This window comes from Salvelinus alpinus, chromosome 10 (genome assembly GCF_045679555.1).
Source record: "Salvelinus alpinus chromosome 10, SLU_Salpinus.1, whole genome shotgun sequence".
NCBI classification, from domain to species: Eukaryota; Metazoa; Chordata; class Actinopteri; order Salmoniformes; family Salmonidae; genus Salvelinus; species Salvelinus alpinus.
Window position 1 is genome coordinate 73640785 of NC_092095.1, and position 24740 is coordinate 73665524.

Sequence of the window (24740 nt, forward strand, 5' to 3'; positions counted from 1 at the left end):
CGCCTCAGAAACCCGGATCCGGGAGCACCCCCCCACCACCCCCACCAGTAAAAAAGCTGAATAGCATAGCTAGCATAGCGTCACAAGTAAATACTAGCATCTAAATATCATTCAATCACAAGTCCAAGACACCAGATGAAAGATCCACTTCTTGTGAATCCAGCAATCATTTCTGATTTGTAAAATGTTTTACAGGGAAGACACAATATGTAAATCTATTAGCTAACCACGTTAGCAAAGACACCATTTTTCATTGTCCACTATTTTTTCTCTCCACCAGTAGCTATCACCAATTCGGCCAAATAAAGATATTGATAGCCACTAACCAAGAAAAAACCTCATCAGATGACAGTCTGATAACATATTTATTGTATAGGATAGGTTTTGTTAGAAAAATGTGCATATTTCAGGTAGAAATCATAGTTTACAATTGCACCCACCATCACAACTCGACTAGAATAAAAACAGAGAGCAACGTGTATTACCTAATTACTAATCATAAAACATTTCTTAAAAAATACACAGCGTACAGTAATTGAAAGACACAGATCCTGTGAATCCAGACAATATTTCAGATTTTCTAAGTGTCTTACAGCGAAGACACAAGACACAATAAATCGTTATATTAGCATACCACATGTGCAAACATTACCCCAGCATTGATTCAAGGCAAAAAGAGCGATAGCATTATCACCACCAAAATATATTAATTTTTTCACTAACCTTCTCAGAATTCTTCCGCTGACACTCCTGTAACATCATATTACAACATACATATAGAGTTTGTTCGAAAATGTGTTATACAATGAGAATAGTAGGCAAACTGGCCAGAAAAAGTCAGGCGCCATCTTGGACAGTGATCTAGTCTAATGAATAAATAATCATAAACTTGACTAAAAAATACAGGGTGGACAGCAATTGAAAGACAAATTAGTTCTTAATGCAATCGCTGAATTACATTTTTTTAATTATCCTTACTGTGCAATACAGGGTGCGCCAAAGCGAAGCTACCCCAAAGAAAATGGCGGAATATGCGTTTAACATTTTTCAACAGAACAACGATTTATCATCATAAATAGTTCTTACTATTAGCTGAACTTCCATCATAATCTTGGGCAATGTATCCTTTCTCCGGTCTAATCGTCTTTTGGTCGAAAGATGTCCTCTTGTCCTGTCGAAATGGCCACTAACGTTCGGCATGTACTGGAAAAGTGCCCAACTCTTGGAAGTGCGTCACAAAGAAATGCCAGAAAATCTTACTAAACGGATATAAATTGCTATAAAACGGTTTAAATTAACTACCGTATGATGTTTTTAACACCTATAACGAGTAAAAACATGACCGGAGATATATTACTGGCTAAACCAAAGCTTGGAAGGAGGCCAGTCCGACGTCCATCGTGCGTCAAGCGCAGGGAAGAAAAGAAATGTACTTCCGCCCTTTGGTCTTTTATAAAGTCCCAGATTGCGCAATCGACTCCATTCAAATTGTCACCACTTACTGACATCTAGAGGAAGGCGTAGGCAGTGTTTGTATCCCCATAGCATTCACAGGGACCTAAAAACTGACCTGGGAACAGAGGCCAAGATTTCTGAAATCTCACTCCCTGTCAGGAAAAGTGCTGTTGAATGAGTTCTGTTTCACTCAGAGACATAATTCCAACGGTTATGGAAACTAGAGAGTGTTTTCTATCCAATAATAATAATAATATGCATATTGTACGAGCAAGAATTGAGTACTGGGCAGTTTAATTTGGCAACATCAAGAAAAAAAAAGTGCTAACAGCACCCCCTATAAAACAAAATAGAGGAAGTCTATATAATTTAACACCATCTGCTCTAATTTGCTAACCAAACAGTAATTCAAGAATATTTAAATGCATATTCCCATGAAATTGATTGAGATCGAACGATTGGCATGCAGAAACAGCTTGGTCATTTCACTGGTAAAACGCAAAGAATTATAATTCAATATTGACAGTGATGATGTCATGGCCTATTTTGAAATGGGGTATGCCTAACTTGGTGATTGAGGGTATTAAACATTTTCAACGTTCTTGAGACAATGTATGGGCAAAGGCAGGCGTACAAGTTTTACAAAGTTTTGCCTCGCAGTGAAGTCTTGAGTTGTTCAGGGATGTGTGATGTCAGAATTACAGAATTCAACCTAGCAATAGACTGGTCATAACTTATGGAGGTGTAATTTATGAAGATAACTTATAGAGAAAACCTGCTCTTACCATGACTAACAGTTGTTCTAATCTTCTCCTCCTCTTCTTCTTCATCTTTAATGTTGACATTCAGCTCCAGTGTTTGACTGCAGTCCTCCAGCTTCACTGATGCCATCTCTTGATCCTGCAGTGCAAACTGGGCTTCACTGTCACAATCAGGACCCAGTGACTGTAGGTTTCTACTCAGTGTGGAAGGAGAGTGGCAGGCTGGGTTTGTCCTCACTGTTGATGTTACCGGCCTCAGACTTAATCGGAGTCGGCCTGTATTAATAAAGACAAATGGACACAAAAGTTATTGTCTTGACAGTTCTGGCACTTTATTCTGTAAAAATAGTTTCTCTTTTTTCTTGTTCAATTATCTCATTTCAGTAGATCAGGTAGCTAAACATTGATAAAACATCCATTAACAGACACAACGTACACATTTTAAATTGCACAACATAAGTGCACTTAATCTATAGTAGATTTCCTAAATTCACATAAATGCATAAAAAAACATTTAGTACAAGGTTGCAGTATGTTTCAGGCAGCACTATGTACTATTTTCCTGAATAACCTTGTCTTCACTGTATTATTTCACTCACAAAAACAATTGTAATTCCCGTTCACACCATAGTAAGAATTATCAGGGGTCGTACAGTGGCAAGTCAAATTCAAGGACTTTCAAGTACTTTTTCAAGCACTTATATTTATTTACTTTAAGCCCCGTGTGAAAACCCTGAATTATAGATAAATATAGAAACAACTGAATGTGTCTGAATATTAGTACACATGTAAAGGACTGATAATCATTACATTCAGCTTCAAAACTGTAGAGCAACTGAAATGTTCTCTCTCTGATGAGGTACTACCTGCACTGAAGTCCGTTGATACAGACCTCCTATGGTATCATGGCGGTCCGCAAACAAACGTTTAAGGTCCATGTCTGTCTAATTCTGTACTAAGAAAATAAACCAAGAAATCCCTCTTAACATCTACCACCCCCCCCTTCCCCATAAACCCTCCCACACCCCCAATAAACTTGATCAGTAGATCCCTTTATGTGTTTGCTAACATTGGGGTCTATATCATGCTGAGACAATCCACCCCCAGGTTATCCAGCTTATCAAAAACCATACCGACAGTAACATCTGTTACCCCCAAAAACTATGCTGCAGTTTACAAGATAACTTTCAAACTGGTATTTCTGCTTTACACAATCCAAGTGTTGATGACCTTACAAATGAAAGCTATGAAGTATATTTTATTCAATATTAAAGTATCCTTTGTCACAGCGCATTTATGGGAGCAAGATTTCTGAACAGCCCTCAAAACCATGTCAGGACTAGTAGAAAGACCAGTTCTGACAGTAGGTCCTCTTACTACGGGACCAGCCATGGAAGCTCCATCAGTCTGACAGTAGGTCCTCTTACTACAAGACCAGCCATGGAAGCTCCATCAGTCTGACAGTAGGTCCTCTTACTACGGGACCAACCATGGAAGCTCCATCAGTCTGACAGTAGGTCCTCTTACTACGGGACCAGCCATGGAAGCTCCATCAGTCTGACAGTAGGTCCTCTTACTACAGAACCAGCCATGGAAGCTCCATCAGTCTGACAGTAGGTCCTCTTATTACAGGACCAGCAACTTGGCACATCTTTTCACTCAACAGCTACATGTTCCATTCTTTGGCATTTAAAAACACTGTGATGATTCTCCGTTGCTGCTCCAGTTTCAACTGTTCTGCCTGCGGCTATGGAAGCCTGACCTGTTCACCAGACGTGCTGTTTTCAACTCTCTAGAGACAGCAGGAGCGGTAGAGATACTCTGAATGATCGGCTATGAAAAGCCAACTGACATTTACTCCTGAGGTGCTGACCTGTTGCACCCTCGACAACCACTGTGATTATTATTATTTGACACTGCTTGTCATCTATGAACATTTGAACATCTTGGCCATTTTCTGTTATAATTTCCAGCCAGAAGAGGTCTGGCAACCCCTCATAGCCTGGTTCCTCTCAAGGTTTCTTCCTAGGTTCTGGCCTTTTTAGAGAGGTTTCCCTAGCCACTGTGCTTCTACACTTTGCTGTTTGGGGTTTTAGGCTGGGTTTCTGTAAAGCACTTTGTGACATCAGCTGATGTCAGAAGGGCTTTATAAATACATTTGATTAATAGTTGATTGATGAGGCTGGGTCAAATTCTCTGACATGGAAGCTAAGGAATCCTATTCTGTACTTTTCCAGACAAAACCTTCTCAAACCTCAACAGCACTGATAAGCTTTCACTTCTTTAACCCTCTTTCCTACTGATCAACCTTTAGGCTTCAACCACTGTCTCCTTCACATGTTCTTTAACAATATCATCCATGGACATAGATATTGGGACCTCAGATTACTCCCTTCAATTTAGCATAAGCTCCAGGGTCATGGCTTCTCAGCTTCGTCCCATTATGATTTTCCAATTGAATAATCTCCCCTTGCTGAACCTGACTAGCACATGATATTAACAATCTGCCATTTTAAATGTTTTGTTTCACCTTTATTTAACCAGGTAGGCTAGTTCAGAACAAGTTCTCATTTACACAGATGCAGCCCAGTTTAACTTCACCTATCTTTTATGGCCTTGGTTAATCAGATAGGGTGTAAATGAGGCCCTGTGGTCTCCTCAAACACCATCCCAACTTTCCACTGTGACACATTATTACTCTAGCTCCCTACCTTGGGCCTCTTTAGAGTTTCTATACTACATGCACCACTGCTTCCAGTATCATTATCTCTGTTCTTCCTATGTTTTTTCACTACTACATATACTCGTGTCGCCATTTCACCACGAGCAAACTCCTAGAGAGACGACCGAAACCGTTAAAGCCGCCATTTGACTTCCGAACCATCCTGATTTCGCGAGCTTACATTAACGAAACAGTGTATGTAAACTCGCGAGATCAGGATGGTTCAGACGAGGCTATTTACCAGCTCATAAACAACATGTTACACAAAACCAAGAACGTGTTAAAACGAACTCAAATAAGTGGAATCTTTATGAAATTACGTTGACGAAATTATGTACATACACTCAGGCGAACCCAAAGTCTACCTAAGTGACTTGTAAAATCGTTTTTAATCACGTTCTTCACTCACACTTGACCCCAAAATAACACACACAATTAAAACCTTTACCAAACGTGATAATACCTTGACGAATTTGTTACATATCATATATTCTTTTGACATTAGAAACTTTAAACGTGCTATTACATACCTACAATAATACAGTTGAAACGGACACAACCACTATCAACATAACACAGTTCTGTCGTTTTCTACCCAGAACTTCCTGTTCCCCTCTACGACAGTTCAACAGCGTCATCTTCTTCTCTGGTATACTGACATTTACACAAATATAACGTGTCTACCGCCACCTACTGTACGGTTAGTAAACTGTAGAAAGAAATACATGTCCATTGCGGAAGCAAAGACATCAAAACAAAATACAAAAATAAAAACATCCCACTCCTTCAGTTACAGTTCTCTTCAAATCACATCCCTACACAGTCTCATGGGCCTCGTAGGGAGGAACATCTTCGGTCAGTATTCCCTGCAATCAGTGATGTAAAGTACTTAAGTACAAATATTTTAAGTACTACGTAAGTAGTTTTTGGGGGTATCTGTACTTTCCTTTTGATATTTTTGACAACTTCTACTCCACTACATTCCTAAAGAAAATAATGTACTTTCTACTCCATACATTTTCCCTGACACCCAAAAGCACTCGTTAGATTTTGAATGATTAGCAGGACAGGAAAATTGTTCAATTCGCGCATCCCTACTGCATCTGATCTGGCGGACTCACTAAACACAAATGCTTTGTTTGTAAATGATGGGTGTGATCTTAAATTTAATCTGGAGTGCCAGAGTGCGCTTGGGCGTTCGTAAATTCAGAGCGGTGTCAGATTGTCAGTTCGTATCGCTCTCGGAGCGTTCAGAGCCACACTGGACGCTCTGGCGGAGGAGTAGGGTTGATTCAAGCGTTCTGACCTCACAACGGCAGTCAAGCATCCAAGCTAACTGGTTAACATTGGCTAGCTTGCTAGCTACTTCCAGTACAAATGAGAGAACTCTGACCATTTTACTTGCCTCAGCAGAGCTGGTTAGGCTGTGTTCATGTTATCCAAAGCATTGGTGACTTTAACTGAGCTACAGGCAACAATTTCATTACGCCTTTTTTGCCGAAGTTTACTGACACCGGCCGTTTTCAAGGGGTGTTGAGCGTTCGTTTGTCATCAATTATTCTCCCCTCTGGCAGCCTCAGTCCAGTGCTCTGAAATCGGAGTATATAGCCAGAGCGAATTTAGAAACGCACCCTGAGTGTTGGAGTGTGCCCCTTACATTTAAACTACAATAAAATCGTGCTGTCTGGTTTACTTAATATAATGAATTTGAAATGATATGTACTTTTACTTTTGATACTTAAGTATATTTAAGCAATTACATTTACTTTTGATAATTATGTATATGTTTAACTAAATATTTTTTTACTTTTACTCAAGTAGTATTTTACTGGGTGGCTTTTACTTTTACCTTGATAGGAAAGGACTCAAGTATCTTTACTTTTACTCAAATAATACAATTGGATATTTGTTCCACCACTGCCTGCAATGCTTCCAATGTTAATTCCTGAACTCCCAGAAACCTTTCAGCCGCACGTACAATTCACCTACAATCGGTATCCTTCAACCGGTAAACAGCATTATGAATCTCAACAGGTTGCTGGCCATCCACTGCCATAGCTTCCTCAGCACCAATCGCTCTTTCAACTATTTCCCGGACCTCCAAGTAGGAGAACTACTGTACAGTTTCTTGATGTGGATGTTCCCTGATATAAGAAAAATTGATAAATGCCATTGGTCAGATCCGGTGTTATGAAACTGATGGAGTTTATTTTGTATTGAAGTAGGCACATAGCATACATAACAGGTTAGGATAATTAAAGTGGCAGTTAGGTGAATTAGCTTGGCAGGTTAGGAGTCTGAGGTTAAGCTTAGGAAAAGGGTGAGGGTTAGGGGTTTGTTTACCATGCAGGTTTGGATAACTAACATGGCGGTTAGGAGACTGAGATTAAGGTTAGGAAAAGGGTTAGGCTTAGCTACAATGCTACATCTGTCAACAAGTGTTGTTCCAACGCAAACGAAACGGCCACGGACCAATGGGGAGCATCAATTGGTGTAAACTTGATATCATGAAACACCCGATATCAGAGAACGCCCCTAATTGCGGTCTGCAATTACACCCTTCTCGGATCAAGGGGCCAGGCTTCCAGTCTATAAGCATGCTTTCCACTGTGCTCAGAGGGCATTTTCCGTACTGCAGTTCAGCTGAAGCACGGCCCAATTCCCATTGATGGCCCCATAGCGAAGTCAATAAAAAAAAAAAAGACAATTTAGTTATCAAGTTTGTAAATAAAACATCCTTTGAATTATTCAAGTAATTGCCTTAAAGTCTGATTTTTTCCCATCACTCACAGCCAAAGTTAACTATTTTAGATTCATGCTGTGAGGTGGGTGAGCTTATGCCACATGCAGATGCTGAAGGGAAAACACACCTCTTGATCTGCGTGTTTATAATGTAGGTTAAGGTGCAGCCTCGTCTCATAGACTAGATGTAACATAGTAAATATAAATCAGGGACTCTCAAAATAGTGTGATATGTAACCAGAAAAACTTACCTAAGACAGATGGTTACTTAAGAAATTGAATTTTATTAAGCATGGAGTTAGAAATGCAAATTAATTACTTAAAAAACATACAATGTGATTTTCTGGATTCTTGTTTTAGATTCCGTCTCTCACAGTTGAAGTGTACCTATGATAAAAATGACAGACCTCTACATGCTTTGTAAGTTGGTGTCACGTTCTTGACCTTATATCCCTTGTTTTGTATTTATTTAGTATGGTCAGGGCGTGAGTTGGGGTGGGTTGTCTATGTGTGTTTTTCTATGTTGGGGTTTTGTGTTCGGCCTGGTGTGATTCTCAATCAGAGGCAGCTGTCAATCGTTGTCCCTGATTGAGAATCATACTTAGGCAGCCAGCCTGGGTTTCACTTTTGGTTTGTGGGTGTTTGTTTCCTGTGTCAGTGTTTGTGCCACACGGGACTGTTACGGTTAGTTCTTTTGTTATTTTGTATTGTATCTTGTTTTCGTGGATATTAAAATCATGGAAACTTACCACTCTGCATATTGGTCCTCCGATCCTTCTCGCCTCTCCTCGTCCGAAGAGGAGGAAGAGAGACTGCCGTTACAGTAGGAAAACCTGCAAAATCGGCAGTGTTTCAAATACTTGTTCTCCCCACTGTAGGTGTTTTAATGTTGGTAATACTAATACAGAGATAACCATTGGACATGTATTTTCCATTATGTCATTGTGTTTACCACTTCAGAACCTTACATCTGTTTGAAGCATATACAGGGCATTATATAAGAGCCCTTGACTTTTTCCACATTTTGTTACGTTACAGCCTTATTCGAAAATTGATTAAATGCATTTTTTCCCTTGTCAATATAAACACAATAGCCCAAAATGATAAACCGAAAACAGGTTTTTAGAAATTTTAGCAAATTTATACCTTATTTGGTAAGTATTCAGACCCTTTGCTCTGAGACTCCAAATTGAGCTCAAGTGCATCCTGTTTCCATTGATCATCCTTGAGATGTTTCTACTTGATTGGAGTCCACATGTGGTAAATTCAAATGATTGGACATTATTTGAAAAGGAACACACCTGTATATATAAGTTGTTAAAAGAAAGAAAAACCCTGGAATGAGTAGGCGCGTCCAAACATTTGAGTGGCACTGCACATCTACATAGATTACAGTATCTTCCAATGGATAATAATGAGTTGACAGTGCATGTCAGAGCAAAAACCAAGCAATGAGGTCAAAGAAATTGTCCGTCGAGCTTCGAGACAGGTTTGTGGCGAGGCACAGATCTGGAGAAGAGTACCAAAACATTTCTCAAATCTCTGTTGGCTGGGCTCCCCGCTTGTGCCGTCAAACTCCTGCCCCACGTTGGGCGCAAACCTTTTAAGGGCTCCAAAGTGGCACAGGGGTCTAAGGCACTGCGTCTCAGTGCAAGAGGCATCACTACAGTCCCTGGTTCGAATCCAGGCTGAATCACATCCGGCTGTGATTGTGAGTGCCATAGGGAAGCGCACAATTGGCCCAGCATCGTCCGGGTTTGGCCGGTGTCGGCTGTCATTGTAAATAAGAATTTCTTCTTAATTAACTCATTAAATAAAACAAAAGAAAGTGGGATGCATGCCAGCAAAGCCACTACACAACACATTACTAAACTATACATTAATTGCACTATAATGGAGAGAAAGGGTGCCCACAAAAAGTTACATAAAGCTGACCGAACAGCATAGTCCCAACAACTTACCACCGCTACACCTGGCTATCAGCGGAGCCTTGTCTGGCAACGAAACAGTTCATTCAGCCTCATTTTAAAAAAAAACATGGCTGACTTGCGTAAACAAATGTGGTTTCTACTGACAATTGATATGTACAAACTATGGCATAAGGGGACGACAAGCGGATAAGAGGCAAACCGTAATTTTGATTAAGACATTAATGAGAGAGCTAAGACGGACGTAGTCAATTTAACTATTTGTCGCACAGCGACAAAATTCAGAACATGGGCCGTCCTCCCTGTACGCCAAGTCAGAACCGTACAATAAATAAAGGGGCATATATGCAGACAATGAAAGCTCTTACAATATTCAATTATTACATTTCTCAAAAACAGGTTATAGGCTACATGTGAACCACCAAGTCAGAACAGTAGGCAAAATGAAGAGGTGAAAATAGACCAAATTACAAAGGTGAGGCACATGGGCTACTAACATCTTACTACACAACATACACTTAGTATTACTTAACTACATGATTTATGCAGCAGCATATAAGACATTTCTGGACTCACCTTGTTGTGCTGTGCTCACTTGAACAGGAAGGTGGTGCAGCAGTCCTTCGTGGGCATATATTGTCATCAAAGTCTGGCATTCTCTGGATTTATGGTGCTTTCAAAACAACAGGCAACTCAGGAAAAAAATGAGGACGTCAGTGATCTTCAGGTCGTAGTTGCAGAAAGAGACCCGAGTTCCCAATTTACAATTCCGAGTTGGATGAAAGTTTAAAACGTATTTTCTCAGTCGCAGCTTCGCAGTTTTGAGCGCGGCACAAATCAAGCTTCATTGACAGCATGGCCAATGTTGAATGTTTACCGTTTAAACGAGGAAAAGAGTCCCATAATCTTAGACTTGGGACCACACAGCCACTCCAATGAATAGCACGCTAATGATTGCTTTGCAATGGTTGCAGTTAGCCACTGATTCCTTCCAAACCACTCATTGTTGAATTTGCAATTTCCAACTTGTTGTGTACTGTTTGTCCAATGGCTGATGAGCATGGATACATTTGATCTATAATTTCTCATTATTTCTCTTCATATGACAAAGAATAAAAAGGATTTGCCAGTAGATTGTCGACTTGATCCATGATGAAGACTGCTAGATCAGATTTTGAAAGTATGATGTTGACATGATCAGTCCAATCAAAGCGACTGTAGATATCACATGATTTGAAGTTATTTTATCTGTGGACAATGACCTTGAGCCTTCTTGTATGGGCACTTCTAATGTAACTCTATGGCAGCACCCAAGAGGCTTGAATTTTCAAGTTCTACCCTTAGACTTGGCATTGATATATTGTTCCCATGAATGACAGAACACTGAGCCAATCACAGCGCAAAGCTCCGTATTTTCTGCTGGCTTGCCCCACCTCCACAGAAGGCACTGAGCTCGGCTGAAACACCTGCATTTAGGAGCTGCCTTACTCAAGAAAACAAAAAGAGACCATGTTTATATGTGGCTTTATTAACAACTCAATTACATGTTTTTTACATTGGTTGCAAACAGATCATTTTTTCTCTCACTATTTTCTCGCTAAAACTGTGGTGCTCAAAACAGGTGGCTCACCTGCCCTGAATGATGGGTCGCCACTGAACTTATCTAGAACACTGCAGTCCATCTGGGTGTTTAACCTTCCCAAATTCCCCCATATCACCCTGCTCCTCCGTACATTCCACTGGCTTCCAGTCAAAGCTCACATCCACTACAAGACAATGGTGTTTACTTACGGTGCAGCAAGAGGAACTGCCCCATCTCTATCTTCAGGCTATGCTCAAACCCTGTATCCCAACCTGAGCACTCAGTTCTGACACCTCTGGTCTCATGGCCGTCCCACTGCTACAGGAGGTCAAGCTCCCTCTCAGCCCAGTCAAAGCACTTCTCTGTCCTGGCACCCCAATGGTGGCACCAGCTTCCATCTGATGCTAGGACAGCAGAGTCCCTGCCCATCTGACCGAAAAGGTCTGAAACCCTACGTCTTTAAAGAGTATCCCCTCAAAATACTAATACAAATAATAATAATAATGTGACACTGACTAATTGAGGAGAAATGTATTTACTGTGATATGTGGTTGTCTCACCTGGCTATCTTAAGATGAACAAACTTAATATGCTGGTGACAACACAGGGTCAGAGAGAACTCCTGACTGTAGTCATACAAAAACACTCCCAGCACTCAGCCCATAAGAACCTATCATACTGTCAGATCTAATATGAAGAACTGAATACAACCATAAGAACCATTCATACTGTCAGATCTAATATGAAGAACTGACTACAACCATAAGAACCATTCATACTGTCAGATCTAATATGAAGAACTGAATACAACCATAAGAACCATTCATACTGTCAGATCTAATATGAAGAACTGACTACAACCATAAGAACCAATCATACTGTCAGATCTAATATGAAGAACTGAATACAACCATAAGAACCATTCATACTGTCAGATCTAATATGAAGAACTGAATACTAAAGAGAAGAAGAGGTTCATGTAACTTTATTTTTCATTGGCAGATCAATAAAGTTTGCTTCAATGCAGTTATCCAAACACATTCATGATCAGTAACTAAAATAACTCATCTAGTTTTAAAGATAATTAATAAACACATGTATTCATTTCATAAACTGTGTATCATTAAATAAAGTTGTAAAACAATCCCCCCCAAACTAATGGTGAAAACTGATCATCACACCATCTCTATCTGATAAATGTTAGGGGCAGAAGGTAGCCTAGTGGTTAGAGCGTTGGGCCAGTAACCAAAAGGTTGCTAGATCGAATCCCCGAGCTGACAAGGTAAAAATCTGTTATTCTGCATCTGAACAAGGCCACTGTTCCTAGGCCATCATTGTAAATAAGAATTTGTTCTTAACAGACTTACCAAGTTAAATAAAGGTTCAAAAGTTCTTGTTTTTTTTAAAGAAGTGTCTACTAGCTCATTCCCACAGAACACTGCAGAGGGACAACCTGGTCTCAGAGCAAAACGTATTATATGAACATCCGTGCCACTCCATTTAGTATGTTAGGTTACATTACATTGGCCTACCAATATAAACTTAATGAAAATATAAACTAAACATGTAAAGTGTTGTTTTCATGAGATGAAATGAAACATTCCAACAATGTTCCATGTGCACAAAAAGCTAATGTCTCTCAAATGTTGTGCACAACTTTGTTTATATCCCTGTTAATGAGCATTTCAGCCTTTGTCAAGATAATCCATCCACCTGACAGGTGTGGCATATTAAGATGCTGATAAAACAGCATTATCATTACACAGGTGCACCTTGTGCTGGGGGACAATAAAAGGACACACAACACAATGTCACAGATGTCTCAAGTTCAGGGAATGTGCAATTGTCATGATGACTGCAGGAAAGAATTCAATATTTATATCTCTACCATAAGTCACCTCTAGAGAATTTGGCAGTACATCCAACCGGCCTCACAACTGCAGATCACATGTAACCACGGCAGCCCAGGACCTCTTCACCTGCAGGATTGTCAGGGAGGGTGCTGAGTAGTATTTCTGTCTGTAATCAAGACATTTGTTGGGGAAAAACTCATGCTGATTGGATGGGCCTGGCTCCCAAGTGAGTCTATGCCCTCCCAAGTCCCACCCATGGCTGAGCCCCTGCCCAGTCATGTGAAATCCATAGATTAGGGACTCATTTATTTAAAATGACTGATATCCTTATACGAACTGTAAATCTTTGAAATTGTTGCGTTTAGATTGTTGTTAAGTATAATACGACTTGTAGGACGTATCGTATGTTACGAATTACAATTTTTATGTTATTTTACGCATTGCTATTCATACAATATGTTACGGACTTGTAATATGTATGATATGTAACGAATTCCAATTTGTTGTTGCTAACGTTAGCTGGGTGAGGGGTTAAATGGTTTTAGGGGAAACGTTAGCTAACATACTAAGTAGTTACATGCTAAGCTAACATGCTAAGCTAACATGCTAAGTAATAGCTAAAAAGTAGTAAGTAGTTGCAAAGTTGCTAAAATGCTAAAGTCCTCCTTGATGAGATTCTAAACACAGCAGCCTTTGGCTAGAAGTTTGAGTTACACGCCCACCCTTCCACAGAGCAGGAATAAGGCTTCTCTCCTGTGTGTGTTCTCTGATAAACTGTTAGCACAGTTGATGTTTTGAAGCATTTTCCACAGTCAGAGCAGGAGTATGGCTTATCTCCTGTATGTATACGTTCATGTGATTTTAAGTTGGAAAGTTGAGAGAAACTAGTTCCACAGTCAGAGCAGACGTAAGGCTTCTCTCCTGTGTGTGTTCTCTGATGAACTTTTAGCTCATTTGATGTTTTAAAACATTTTCCACAGTCAGAGCAGGAGTATGGCTTCTCCCCTGTATGTATACGTTCATGTGATTTTAAGTTGGAAAGTTGAGAGAAACTAGTTCCACAGTCAGAGCAGACGTAAGGCTTCTCTCCTGTGTGTGTTCTCTGATGAACATTAAGCTTATTTGATGTTTTAAAACATTTTCCACAGTCAGAGCAGGAATAAGGCTTCTCTCCTGTGTCTGTTCTCTGATGAACTGTTAGCACAGTTGATGTTTTGAAGCATTTTCCACAGTCAGAGCAGGAGTATGGCTTATCTCCTGTATGTATACGTTCATGTGATTTTAAGTTGGAAAGGTGAGAGAAACTAGTTCCACAGTCAGAGCAGACGAAAGGCTTCTCTCCTGTGTGTGTTCTCTGATGAACTTTTAGCTCTTTTGATGTTTTAAAACATTTTCCACAGTCAGAGCAGGAGTAAGGCTTCTCTCCTGTATGTGTTCTCTGATGAACTTTTAGATCCGTTGACGTTGTGAAGCATTTTCCACAGTCAGAGCAGGAGTAAGGCTTCTCTCCTGTGTGTATACGTTGGTGTGTTTTTAAGGTGCCCAGACGAGAGAAACTCGCCCCACAGTCAGAGCAGACGTAAGGCTTTTCACCTGTATGTATACGTTCATGTGATTTTAAGTGGGAACGTCGAGAGAAACAAGTTCCACAGTCAGAGCAGAAGTAAGGCTTCTCTCCTGTGTGTGTTCTCTGATGAACCTTTAGCTGAGCGTATGTTTGAAAACGTTTTCCACAGTCAGAGCAGGAGTAAGGCTTCTCTCCTGTATGTACACGTTCATGTGATTTTAAGTTGGAAAGTTGAGAGAAACAAGTTCCACAGTCAGGGCAGACGTAAGGCTTCTCTCCTGTGTGTATACGTTGGTGTGTTTTTAAGGTGCACAGATGAGAGAAACTCGCTCCACAGTCAGAGCAGGAGTAAGGCTTCTCTCCTGTATGTACACGTTCATGTGATTTTAAGCCGGAAAGGTGAGAAAAACTAGTTCCACAGTCAGGGCAGACGTAAGGCTTCTCTCCTGTGTGTGTTCTCTGATGAGATTTTAGATCATTTGATGTTCTAAAACGTTTTCCACAGTCAGAGCAGACGCAAGGCTTCTCTCCTGTGTGTATACGTTCATGTGTTTTTAAGACGGAAAGTTGAGAGAAACTCGCCACACAGTCAGAGCAGGAATAAGGTTTCTCTCCTGTGTGTTTTCTTAGGTGTATTTTTAGCTTTGATAGAAATGGGAAAATCTTCCCACAATACGGGCAGTGGTGAGACCTCTTAGCTCTGTGATCTTCCTGCTGTTGCTCTCTGGATGTAGAGAATGTCTCAACATGGTATCCTGTGTGAAAATCAGAAGAACCAGTCAGTTGGTGTGATATACATGTCAATCAAATGTAGTTTATGAAGCACTTTCTACATCAGTAGTTGTCACAAAGTGCTGAACAGAAACCCAGCCTAAAATCTACAAAGAGCAAGCAATGCAGATGTAGAAGCAGTGGCCACAAACTCTCTAGAAAGCAGGAACCTAGGAAGAAACGTAGAGAGGAACCAGGCTCAGAGCGGTGACCATTCCTCTTCTGGTCATATCGGGTGACAGGTAGCCTAGTGGCTAGAGCAACCGAAAGGTTGCAAGATCAAATCCCTGAGCTGACAAGGTAAAAATCTGTCGTTCTGCCCCTGAATAAGGCAGTTAACCCACTGTTCCTAGGCCGTCATTGAAAATAAGAATTTGTTCTTAACTGACTTGCCTAGTTAACCTGTTTGGGCGCATGTCCAAACGCTAGCGGGACACCTACGACAACATCCGGTGAAATTGCAGAGCGCAAAATTCAAATACAAAAATCGTAATATTAAACATTCATGACAATACAAGTGTCTTACATAATTTAAAAGCTTCTTGTTAATCCAACTGCATTGTCAGATTTGAAAAAGGCTTTACGGAGAAAGCATACCATACCATCTAAGGACAGCGCCCCACGTCAAAATACTTTTTCAACCAGCACAGGTGTCACAAAATCACAGATAGCAATTAAATAAATCACTTACCTTTGAATATCTTCCTCTGATTGCAATCCCAAGGGTCCCAGCTACACAATGAATGGTCGTTTTGTTCGATAAAGTCCTTCATTATATCCCAAAAATGTCAGTTTAGATGGCGCGCTTGATTCAGTAATTCACTCATTCAACATGCACACAAACCAATCCAAAAAGTGAAAATCAAACGATGTTTCCAATTAATCCTCGGGTATTCTAATATCTAAATAAACAATAATATTTAGACGGAGAATAGTGTGTTTAATAGCGAAGATAAATAATGAAGAGCGCACTGTCGTTGATGCACGCAACATGACTACTTTTCTAATGGGGGACACCTTGAAAAACTACAAATACCTGAAACCCATTCTAAAGCCTGGTGATATCTAGTGGAAGCCATAGGAACTGCAATCTGGGTCCTATCTATTTGTATATTCCATAGGCAAGCAATGAAAAAACCTGTGACCTCAAAAGAAACATTCCGGATGGATTTTCCTCAGGTTTTCACCTGCCATATCAGTTCTGTTATACTCAGACATTATTTTAACAGTTTTAGAAACTTCAGAGTGTTTTCTATCCAATGCTATCAAGTATATGTATCAAGTATATGTCAAGTATATGCAGGGTGGTATGCCAGCAGCATACCACCCTGCATACCACTGCTGGCTTGCTTCTGAAGCTAAGCAGGGTTGGTCCTGGTCAGTCCCTGGATGGGAGACCAGATGCTGCTGGAAGTGGTGTTGGAGGGCCAGTAGGAGGCACTCTTTCCTCTGGTCTAAAAAAAATATCCCAATGCCCCAGGGCAGTGATTGGGGACACTGCCCTGTGTAGGGTGCCGTCTTTCGGATGGGACGTTAAACGGGTGTCCTGACTCTCTGAGGTCATTAAAGATCCCATGGCACTTATCGTAAGAGTAGGGGTGTTAACCCCGGTGTCCTGGCTAAATTCCCAATCTGGCCCTCAAACCATCATGGTCACCTAATAATCCCCAGGTTACAATTGGCTCATTCATCCCCCTCTCCCCTGTAACTATTCCCCAGGTCGTTGCTGCAAATGAGAACGTGTTCTCAGTCAACTTTCCTGGTAAAATAACGGTAAAATAAATAAAATAAAATATGCATCTCCTAGCTTTTGGGCAGTTTACTTTGGGCACGTCAGTCATCCGAAATTCCGGACAATAACCAGTATGCTAAGAAAGTTAAAAAAAGGTTAAAAAAATAAATAAAAATAAATACACTACCACTAGTGGTGAAATAAATGAATAAATTCTAAAGATTGGGGTCACTTACAAATGTCCTTGTTTTTGAAAGAAAAGAAAAAAAATTGTCCATTCAAATAATGTCAAATTGATCAGAAATACAGTGTAGACATTGTTAATGTTGTAAATGACTATTGTAGCTGGAAATGGCTAAAGATCTCGTACGACGCTGTGTACTACTCCCTTCACAGAACAGCGCAAACTGGCTCTAACCAGAATAGTGTCTAGAAGGCCAGAATCCCGGAGTCACCTCTTCACAGTTGACGTTGAGACTGTTGTTTTGCGTGTACTATTTAATTAAGCTGCCAGTTGAGGACTTGTGAGACGTCTGTTTCTCAAACTAGACACTAATGTACGTGTCCTCTTGCCCAGTTGTGCACCGGGGCCTCCCACTCCTCTTACTATTCTGGTTAAAGCCAGTTTGCGCTGGTTAAATTAAAAAATATATATATTCTCATCAATCTACAAACAATACCCCATAATGGCATCACAATACACCATAATGACTGAAATATGACATTTACATAAGTATTCAGACCCTTTACACAATAGTTAGTTGAAGCACCTTTGAGTCTTTTTGGGTATGAAGCTACAAGCTTGAAACACTTGTTTTTGGGGAGTTTCTCCCATTCTTCTCTGCAGATCCTCTCAAGCTCTGCCAGACTGGATGGGGAGTGTCTCTGCAAAGCTATTTCCAGGTCTCTCCAGAGATGTTTGATCGGGTTCAAGCCCGGGCTCTGGCTGCGCCACTCAATGACATTCAGAGACTTGTACCGAAGCCACTCCTATTTTGTCTTGGCTGTGTGCTTAGGGTCATTGTCCTGTTGGAAGGTGAACCTTCACCCCAGTTTGAGGTCCCGAGCGCTCTCAAGTAGGTTTTCATCAAGGATCTCTCTATACTTTGCTACGTTCATCTTTCCCTTGATCCTGACTAGTCACCCAGTCCCTGCCGCTGAAAAACATCCCCACAGCATGCTGCCGCCACCACCATGCTTCACCGTAGGGATGGTGCCATGTTTGCTCCAGACATGACGCTTGGCATTCAGGCCAAAGAGTTCAACCTTGGTTTCATCAGACCAGAGAATCTTGTTTCTCATGGTCAGAGTCCTTTAGGTGCCTTTTGACAAATTCCAAGCGGACTGTCATGTGCCTTTTACTAGGCAGTGGCTTCCGTCTGGGCACTCTACCATAAAGTCATGATTAGTGGAGACCTGCAGAGATGGTTTTCCTTCTGGAAGATTCTCTCATCTCCAAAGAGGAACTCTGGAGCTCTGTCAGAGTGACCATCGGGTTCTTGGTTACCTCCCTGACCAAGGCCCTTCTCCCCCGATTGCTCAGTTTGGCCGGGTGGCCAGCTCTAGGAAGAGTCTTGGTGGTTCAAAACTTCTTCCATTGTAGAATGATGGAGGCCTCTGTGTTCTTGGGGACCTTTAATGCTGCAGAAATGTTTTGGTACCGGTCCCCAGATCTGTGCACAATCCTGTCACGGAGCTCTACGGACAAATCCTTCAACCTCATGACTTGGTTTTTACTCTGACATGCACTGTCAACTGTGGGACCTTACATAGACAGGTGTGTGCCTGTCCAAATCATATCCAATCAATTGAATTTACCACAGGTGGACTCCAAGTTGTAGAACCATCTCAAGGATCATCTCATAGCAAAGGGTCGGAAAATATATGTAAATAAGCAATTCTTATCAATCTTTTTTTTTACATTTGCAAGAATTTCTAAAAACCTGTCTTGGCTTTGTCATTATGGGGTATTGTGTGTAGATTGACGAGGAAAAACATGTCATCAATTTTAAAATAAGGCTGTAACGTACCAAAATAGGAAAAATGGGAAGGGGTCTGACAGTGCCCCCGGAAAGTATTCAGAACCCTTGACTTTTCCCACATTGTTTTTTTACAGCCTTATTCGAAAATTAAATTAAAAAATATCCTCAGCAATCTACACACAATACCCCATAATGACAAAGCGAAAACAAGTTTAGAAATTTTTGCAAATTTATTTATAAAAAAAAACAAGAGACTCAAAATTGAGTTCAGATGCATCCTGTTTCCATTGATCATCCTTGAGATGTTTCTACAACTTGATATATAAAAAATATTAAATATCCACTACTGTTCAAACGTTTGGGGTCACTTAGAAATGTCCTTGTTTTGAAAGAAAAGCACATTGTTTGTCCATTAAAATAACATCAAATTGATCAGAAATAGTGTGGACATTGTTATTGTTGTAAATGACTATTGTAGCTGGAAACGGCATATATTTTATGGAATATCTAAATAGGCGTACAGAGGCCCATTATCAGCAACCATCACTCCTGTGATCCAATGGCATGTTGTGTTAGCTAATCCAAGTTGATAATTTTAAAAGGCTAATTGATCATTAGAAACCCCTTTTGCAATTATGTTAGTACAGCTGAAAACTGTGGTGCTCATTAAAGAAGCAATAAAACTGGCCTTTGCAACTCTGCCTAGAAGGCCAGCATCCCGGAGTCGCCTCTTCACTGTTGACGTTGAGACTGGTGTTAAGTGACCCCAAACTTTTGAATTGAGCTCAGGTGCATCCTGTTTCCATTGATCATCCTTGAGATGTTTCTACAACTTGATATATAAAATATTAAATATATATGTATCAGATATAAATCATCAGGATGTGGTAGTCTACTGGTTATGTTCATCACTTCTCCAATCGTTGTTGAGATCTGATATTCTGTGCAGCGCAAAACGAGACGTAGGCCTATATCATATTTCTCAAATCCTTTTCAGGCTAAATTCCAGTCGATCACGGAGAGAACAGTAATGTCTAACTACACTGGAAAAAATATATAAACGCAACATGTAAAGTGTTGGTCCCATGTTTCATGAGCTGAAATAAACAAAATCTCAGAAATGTTCCTACACACAAAAAGCTTATTTCTCTCAAATTGTGTGCACAAATATGTTTACATCCCTGTCAGTGAGCATTTCTCCTTTGCCAAGATAATCCATCCACATGACAGGTGTGGCATATCAAGAAGCCGATTAAACGGCATAATCATTACACAGTCGCACCTTGTGCTGGGTACAATAACAGGACACTTTAAAATGTACAGTTTTGTGACACAACACAACGCCACAGATGTCTCAAGTTTTGAGGGAGCGTGCAATTGGCATGCTGACTGCAGGAATGTCGACCAGAGATGTTTCCAGGGAATTGAATGTTAACTTCTGTAGGATAGGGGGCAGCATTCGGAATTTTGGATGAAAAGCGTGCCCAAGTTAAACTGCCTGCTACTCAGGCCCAGAAGCTAAGATATGATATCATTAGTAGATTTGGATAGGAAACACTCTGAAGTTTCTAAAACTGTTTGAATCATGTGTGTGAGTATAACAGAACTTATTTGTCAGACAAAACTCCAAAGACAAACCATTCAGAATTTTCATTTTTGAGGTCACTCTCTTTTCAATGAGTTTTCATTGGGAATCCAGATTTCTAAGCGACTTTCTTGCAGTTCCTATCGCTTCCACTGGATGTCAACAGTCTTTCGAAATTGGTTGAGGTTTTTCCTTTGAGAAATTAAGAAGTAGCACTGTTCAGAATGAGGCTAGAGGGTAGTGTAATCTTTGTTAGAGGAGCTTAACCTGAAAGCTCGCTACACATTGTTTTCCTCCGGTATTGAACACAGTATATCCCGTCTTAAATTTGATCGATTATTTACGTTAAAAAATACCTAAAGTTGTATTAGGAAAGTAGTTTGAAATGTTTGGACAAAGCTTACAGGTAACTTTTGTAGTCATGTTGCGCGAGTTGGAACCGGTGTTTTTCTGGATCAAACGCGACAAATAAATGGACATCTTGGATATATATCGACGGAATTAATCGAACAAAAGGACCATTTGTGATGTTTATGGAACATATTGGAGTGCCAACAGAAGACGCTCGTCAAAGGTAAGGCATGAATTATATCTTTATTTCTGCGTTTTGTGTCGCGCCTGAAGGGCTGAAATATGATGGTCTGCATTTGTTTGCTGGGGTGCTATCCTCATATAATAGCATCGTTTGCTTTCGCCGTAAAGCCTTTTTGAAATCTGACACATTGGCTGGATTCACAACAAGTGTAGCTTTAATTTGGTATATTGCATGTGTGATTTCATGAAAGTTAAATTTTTATAGTAATTTATATGAATTTGGCGCTCTGCATTTTCACTAGATATTGGCCAGTTGGGACACTAGCGTCCCACATATCCTAGAGAGGTTAATTCCTCTACCATAAGCTGCCTCCAACGTCGTATTAGAGTATTTGGCAGTACGTCCAACCGGCCTCACAATTGTAGACCACGTGTAATAACGTCAGCCCAGAACCTGAGGTGGGTCTGGCTGCCAAGTGGGTGGGCCTATGCCTTTCAAGGCCCACCCATGGCTGCACACCTGCCCAGTCATGTGAAACCTACAGGTTAGGGCCTAATTCATTTCAATTGACTGATGTCCTTATTATATATATATATATATTATAAATTACATTTAACCTTTATTTAACGAGGCAAGTCAGTTAAGAACAAATCTTACTAACAATGACGGCCTACCGGGTAACAGTGGGTTAACTGCATTGTTCAGGGGCAGAAAGACAGATTTTTACCTTGTCAGCTCAGGGATTCGATCTAGCAACCTTTCGGTTACTGGCCTAACGCTCTATCAACTAGGCTACCTGCCGCCCCTTATATGAACTGTAACTCAGAAAAATCGTTGAAATTGTTACATGTTGTGTTTATATTTATGTACAATAAACATTCAAGAAACTGGTGATGAGCTACAAAAGGAAGTAAATAGCCCTATTAGACTGAAAGATGATGGAATTTCATCAAACTTATGAGCTCCCGAGTGGCGCAGCGGTCTAAGGTACTGCATCTCAGTGCTGGAGGCGTCACTACAGACACCCTGGTTAGATTCCAGGCTGTATCACAACCGGCCATGATTGGGAGTCCCATAGGGCGGCGCACAGTTGGCCAAGTGTTGTCTGGGTTTGGCCAGTGGAGGCCGTCATTGTAAATAATAATTTGTTCTTAACTGACTTGCCTAGTTAAATAAAGGTTAATAATAATAATTGTGAGGCTCTCCATGAGCATTAGCTGCTACTTCACTCAATCCTGTTTTAAAAAGTCTCCCTGTGTGACATTCCTTGAGACCAACCAGAAATGTTTCCATGGCCAAATATTCCCAGATTTTCATAAAAACAGCCAAACATGTTTTCTCATTTCTGCATCACCAAATGTTGCGTGAGACAAAAGAGTAGGCTAGGTGAGCATCAATCACTAGTTCGGTGCAGCAGACTGCAGGGGTGTAGTGCTGCAAGAGCGATGAGCCGCCACAATGGTGTTTGTTTAGTAAAGGTAGATCTCTAGACGATAAAGATGTCTTGGACGATCACCTAATGATTAATTAGTAGTCCACAAAACCAAATATTATAGCATAACATTACTGTTACAACAAAAACAACACCTAATTTCTTACGAGATTTTAGAATGGTTTGCTGAATCGTCTCAAACTCAACAGCGCGCCATTAGGCAGAATGTGCTTTGATTAAAACAAAATACAGGAAGTCTATATAATTTAACACCATCTGCTCTAATTTGCTAACCAAACAGTAATTCGAGAAGATTTAAATGCATATTCCCATGAAATTGATTGAGATCGAACGATTGGCATGCAGAAACAGCTTGATCATTTCACTGGTAAAACGCAAAGAATTATAATTCAATATTGACAGTGATGATGTCATGGCCTATTTTGAAATGAGGTATGCCTAACTTGGTGATTGAGGGTATTAACCATTTTCAACGTTCTTGAGACAATGTGTGGGCAAAGGCAGGCTTTACAAGTTTTAAAATGTTTTGCTTCGCTGTGAAGTCTTGAGTTGTTCAGGGATGTGTGATGTCAGAATTACAGAATTCAACCTAGCAATAGACTGGTCATAACTTATGGAGGTGTAATTTATGAAGATAACTTATAGAGAAAACCTGCTCTTACCATGACTAACAGTTGTCCTAATCTTCTCCTCCTCTTCTTCATCTTTAATGTTGACATTCAGCTCCAGTGTTTGACTGCAGTCCTCCAGCTTCACTGATGCCATCTCTGGATCCTGCAGTGCAAACTGGGCTCCACTGTCACAATCAGGACCCAGTGACTGTAGGATTGGACTCAGTGTGGAAGGAGAGTGTCAGGCTGGGTTTGTCCTCACTGTTGATGTTACCGGCCTCAGACTTAATCTGAGTCGGCCTGTAGTAATGAAGACAAACGGACACAAAAGTTATTTTCTTGACAGTTCTGGCACTTTATTCTGTAAAAATATTTTCTCTTTTTTCTTGTTCAATTATCTCATTTCAGTAGATCAGGTAGCTAATCCTTGACAAAACATTCATTCCACATTAGACACAAAGTACACATTTTAAATTGCACAACATTAGAGCACTAAATCTATGGTAGATTTCCTAAATTCACATAAATGCATAAATGACTCAAAAACCATTTAGTACAAGGTTGCAGTATGTTTCAGGCAGCACTATGTACTATTTTCCTTTATAACCTTGTCTCTTACTACAGGACCAACCATGGAAGCTCCATCAGTCTGACAGTAGGTCCTCTTACTACGGGACCAGCCATGGAAGCTCCATCAGTCTGACAGTAGGTCCTCTTACTACGGGACCAGCCATGGAAGCTCCATCAGTCTGACAGTAGGTCCTCTTACTACGGGACCAGCCATGGAAGCTCCATCAGTCTGACAGTAGGTCCTCTTACTACGGGACCAGCCATGGAAGCTCCATCAGTCTGACAGTAGGTCCTCTTACTACGGGACCAGCCATGGAAGCTCCATCAGTCTGACAGTAGGTCCTCTTACTACGGGACCAACCATGGAAGCTCCATCAGTCTGACAGTAGGTCCTCTTACTACGGGACCAGCCATGGAAGCTCCATCAGTCTGACAGTAGGTCCTCTTACTACGGGACCAGCCATGGAAGCTCTATCAGTCTGACAGTAGGTCCTCTTACTACGGGACCAACCATGGAAGCTCCATCAGTCTGACAGTAGGTCCTCTTACTACAGGACCAGCCATGGAAGCTCCATCAGTCTGACAGTAGGTCCTCTTACTACGGGACCAGCCATGGAAGCTCCATCAGTCTGACAGTAGGTCCTCTTACTACAGGACCAGCCATGGAAGCTCCATCAGTCTGACAGTAGGTCCTCTTACTACGGGACCAGCCATGGAAGCTCCATCAGTCTGACAGTAGGTCCTCTTACTACGGGACCAGCCATGGAAGCTCCATCAGTCTGACAGTAGGTCCTCTTACTACGGGACCAGCCATGGAAGCTCCATCAGTCTGCCAGTAGGTCCTCTTACTACAGGACCAGCCATGGAAGCTCCATCAGTCTGACAGTAGGT

At 40.8% G+C, this 24740-nt stretch overlaps 2 protein-coding genes across 8 annotated transcripts in view; one reads left to right on the top strand and one right to left on the bottom strand.

The window, feature by feature from the left end:
• Nucleotides 1-24740, top strand: part of LOC139533057 (zinc finger protein 135-like) — a 545377-nt gene that overhangs the window by 406272 nt on the left and 114365 nt on the right. The window lies entirely within an intron of this gene.
• The window catches only part of LOC139533048 (zinc finger protein 658B-like), a 33589-nt gene that overhangs the window by 6554 nt on the left and 2295 nt on the right, over nt 1-24740 (bottom strand). For 2 of the 6 annotated variants that reach the window (XM_071331250.1, XM_071331249.1), the window contains exons 2-3: nt 23331-23579; nt 12161-15365 (exon numbers count right to left, since the gene is read on the bottom strand). In XM_071331250.1, coding sequence (XP_071187351.1) covers nt 13741-15365; nt 23331-23433 — 1728 coding nt within the window. In that variant the 5' untranslated portion in view covers nt 23434-23579 and the 3' untranslated portion in view covers nt 12161-13740. Of the gene's footprint in view, nt 1-2240; nt 2493-3082; nt 3172-5468; nt 5574-12160; nt 15366-23330; nt 23580-24740 lie in introns of those variants that run through there. The other 4 variants (XM_071331252.1, XM_071331251.1, XM_071331253.1 and 1 more) reach the window with 4 other exon arrangements.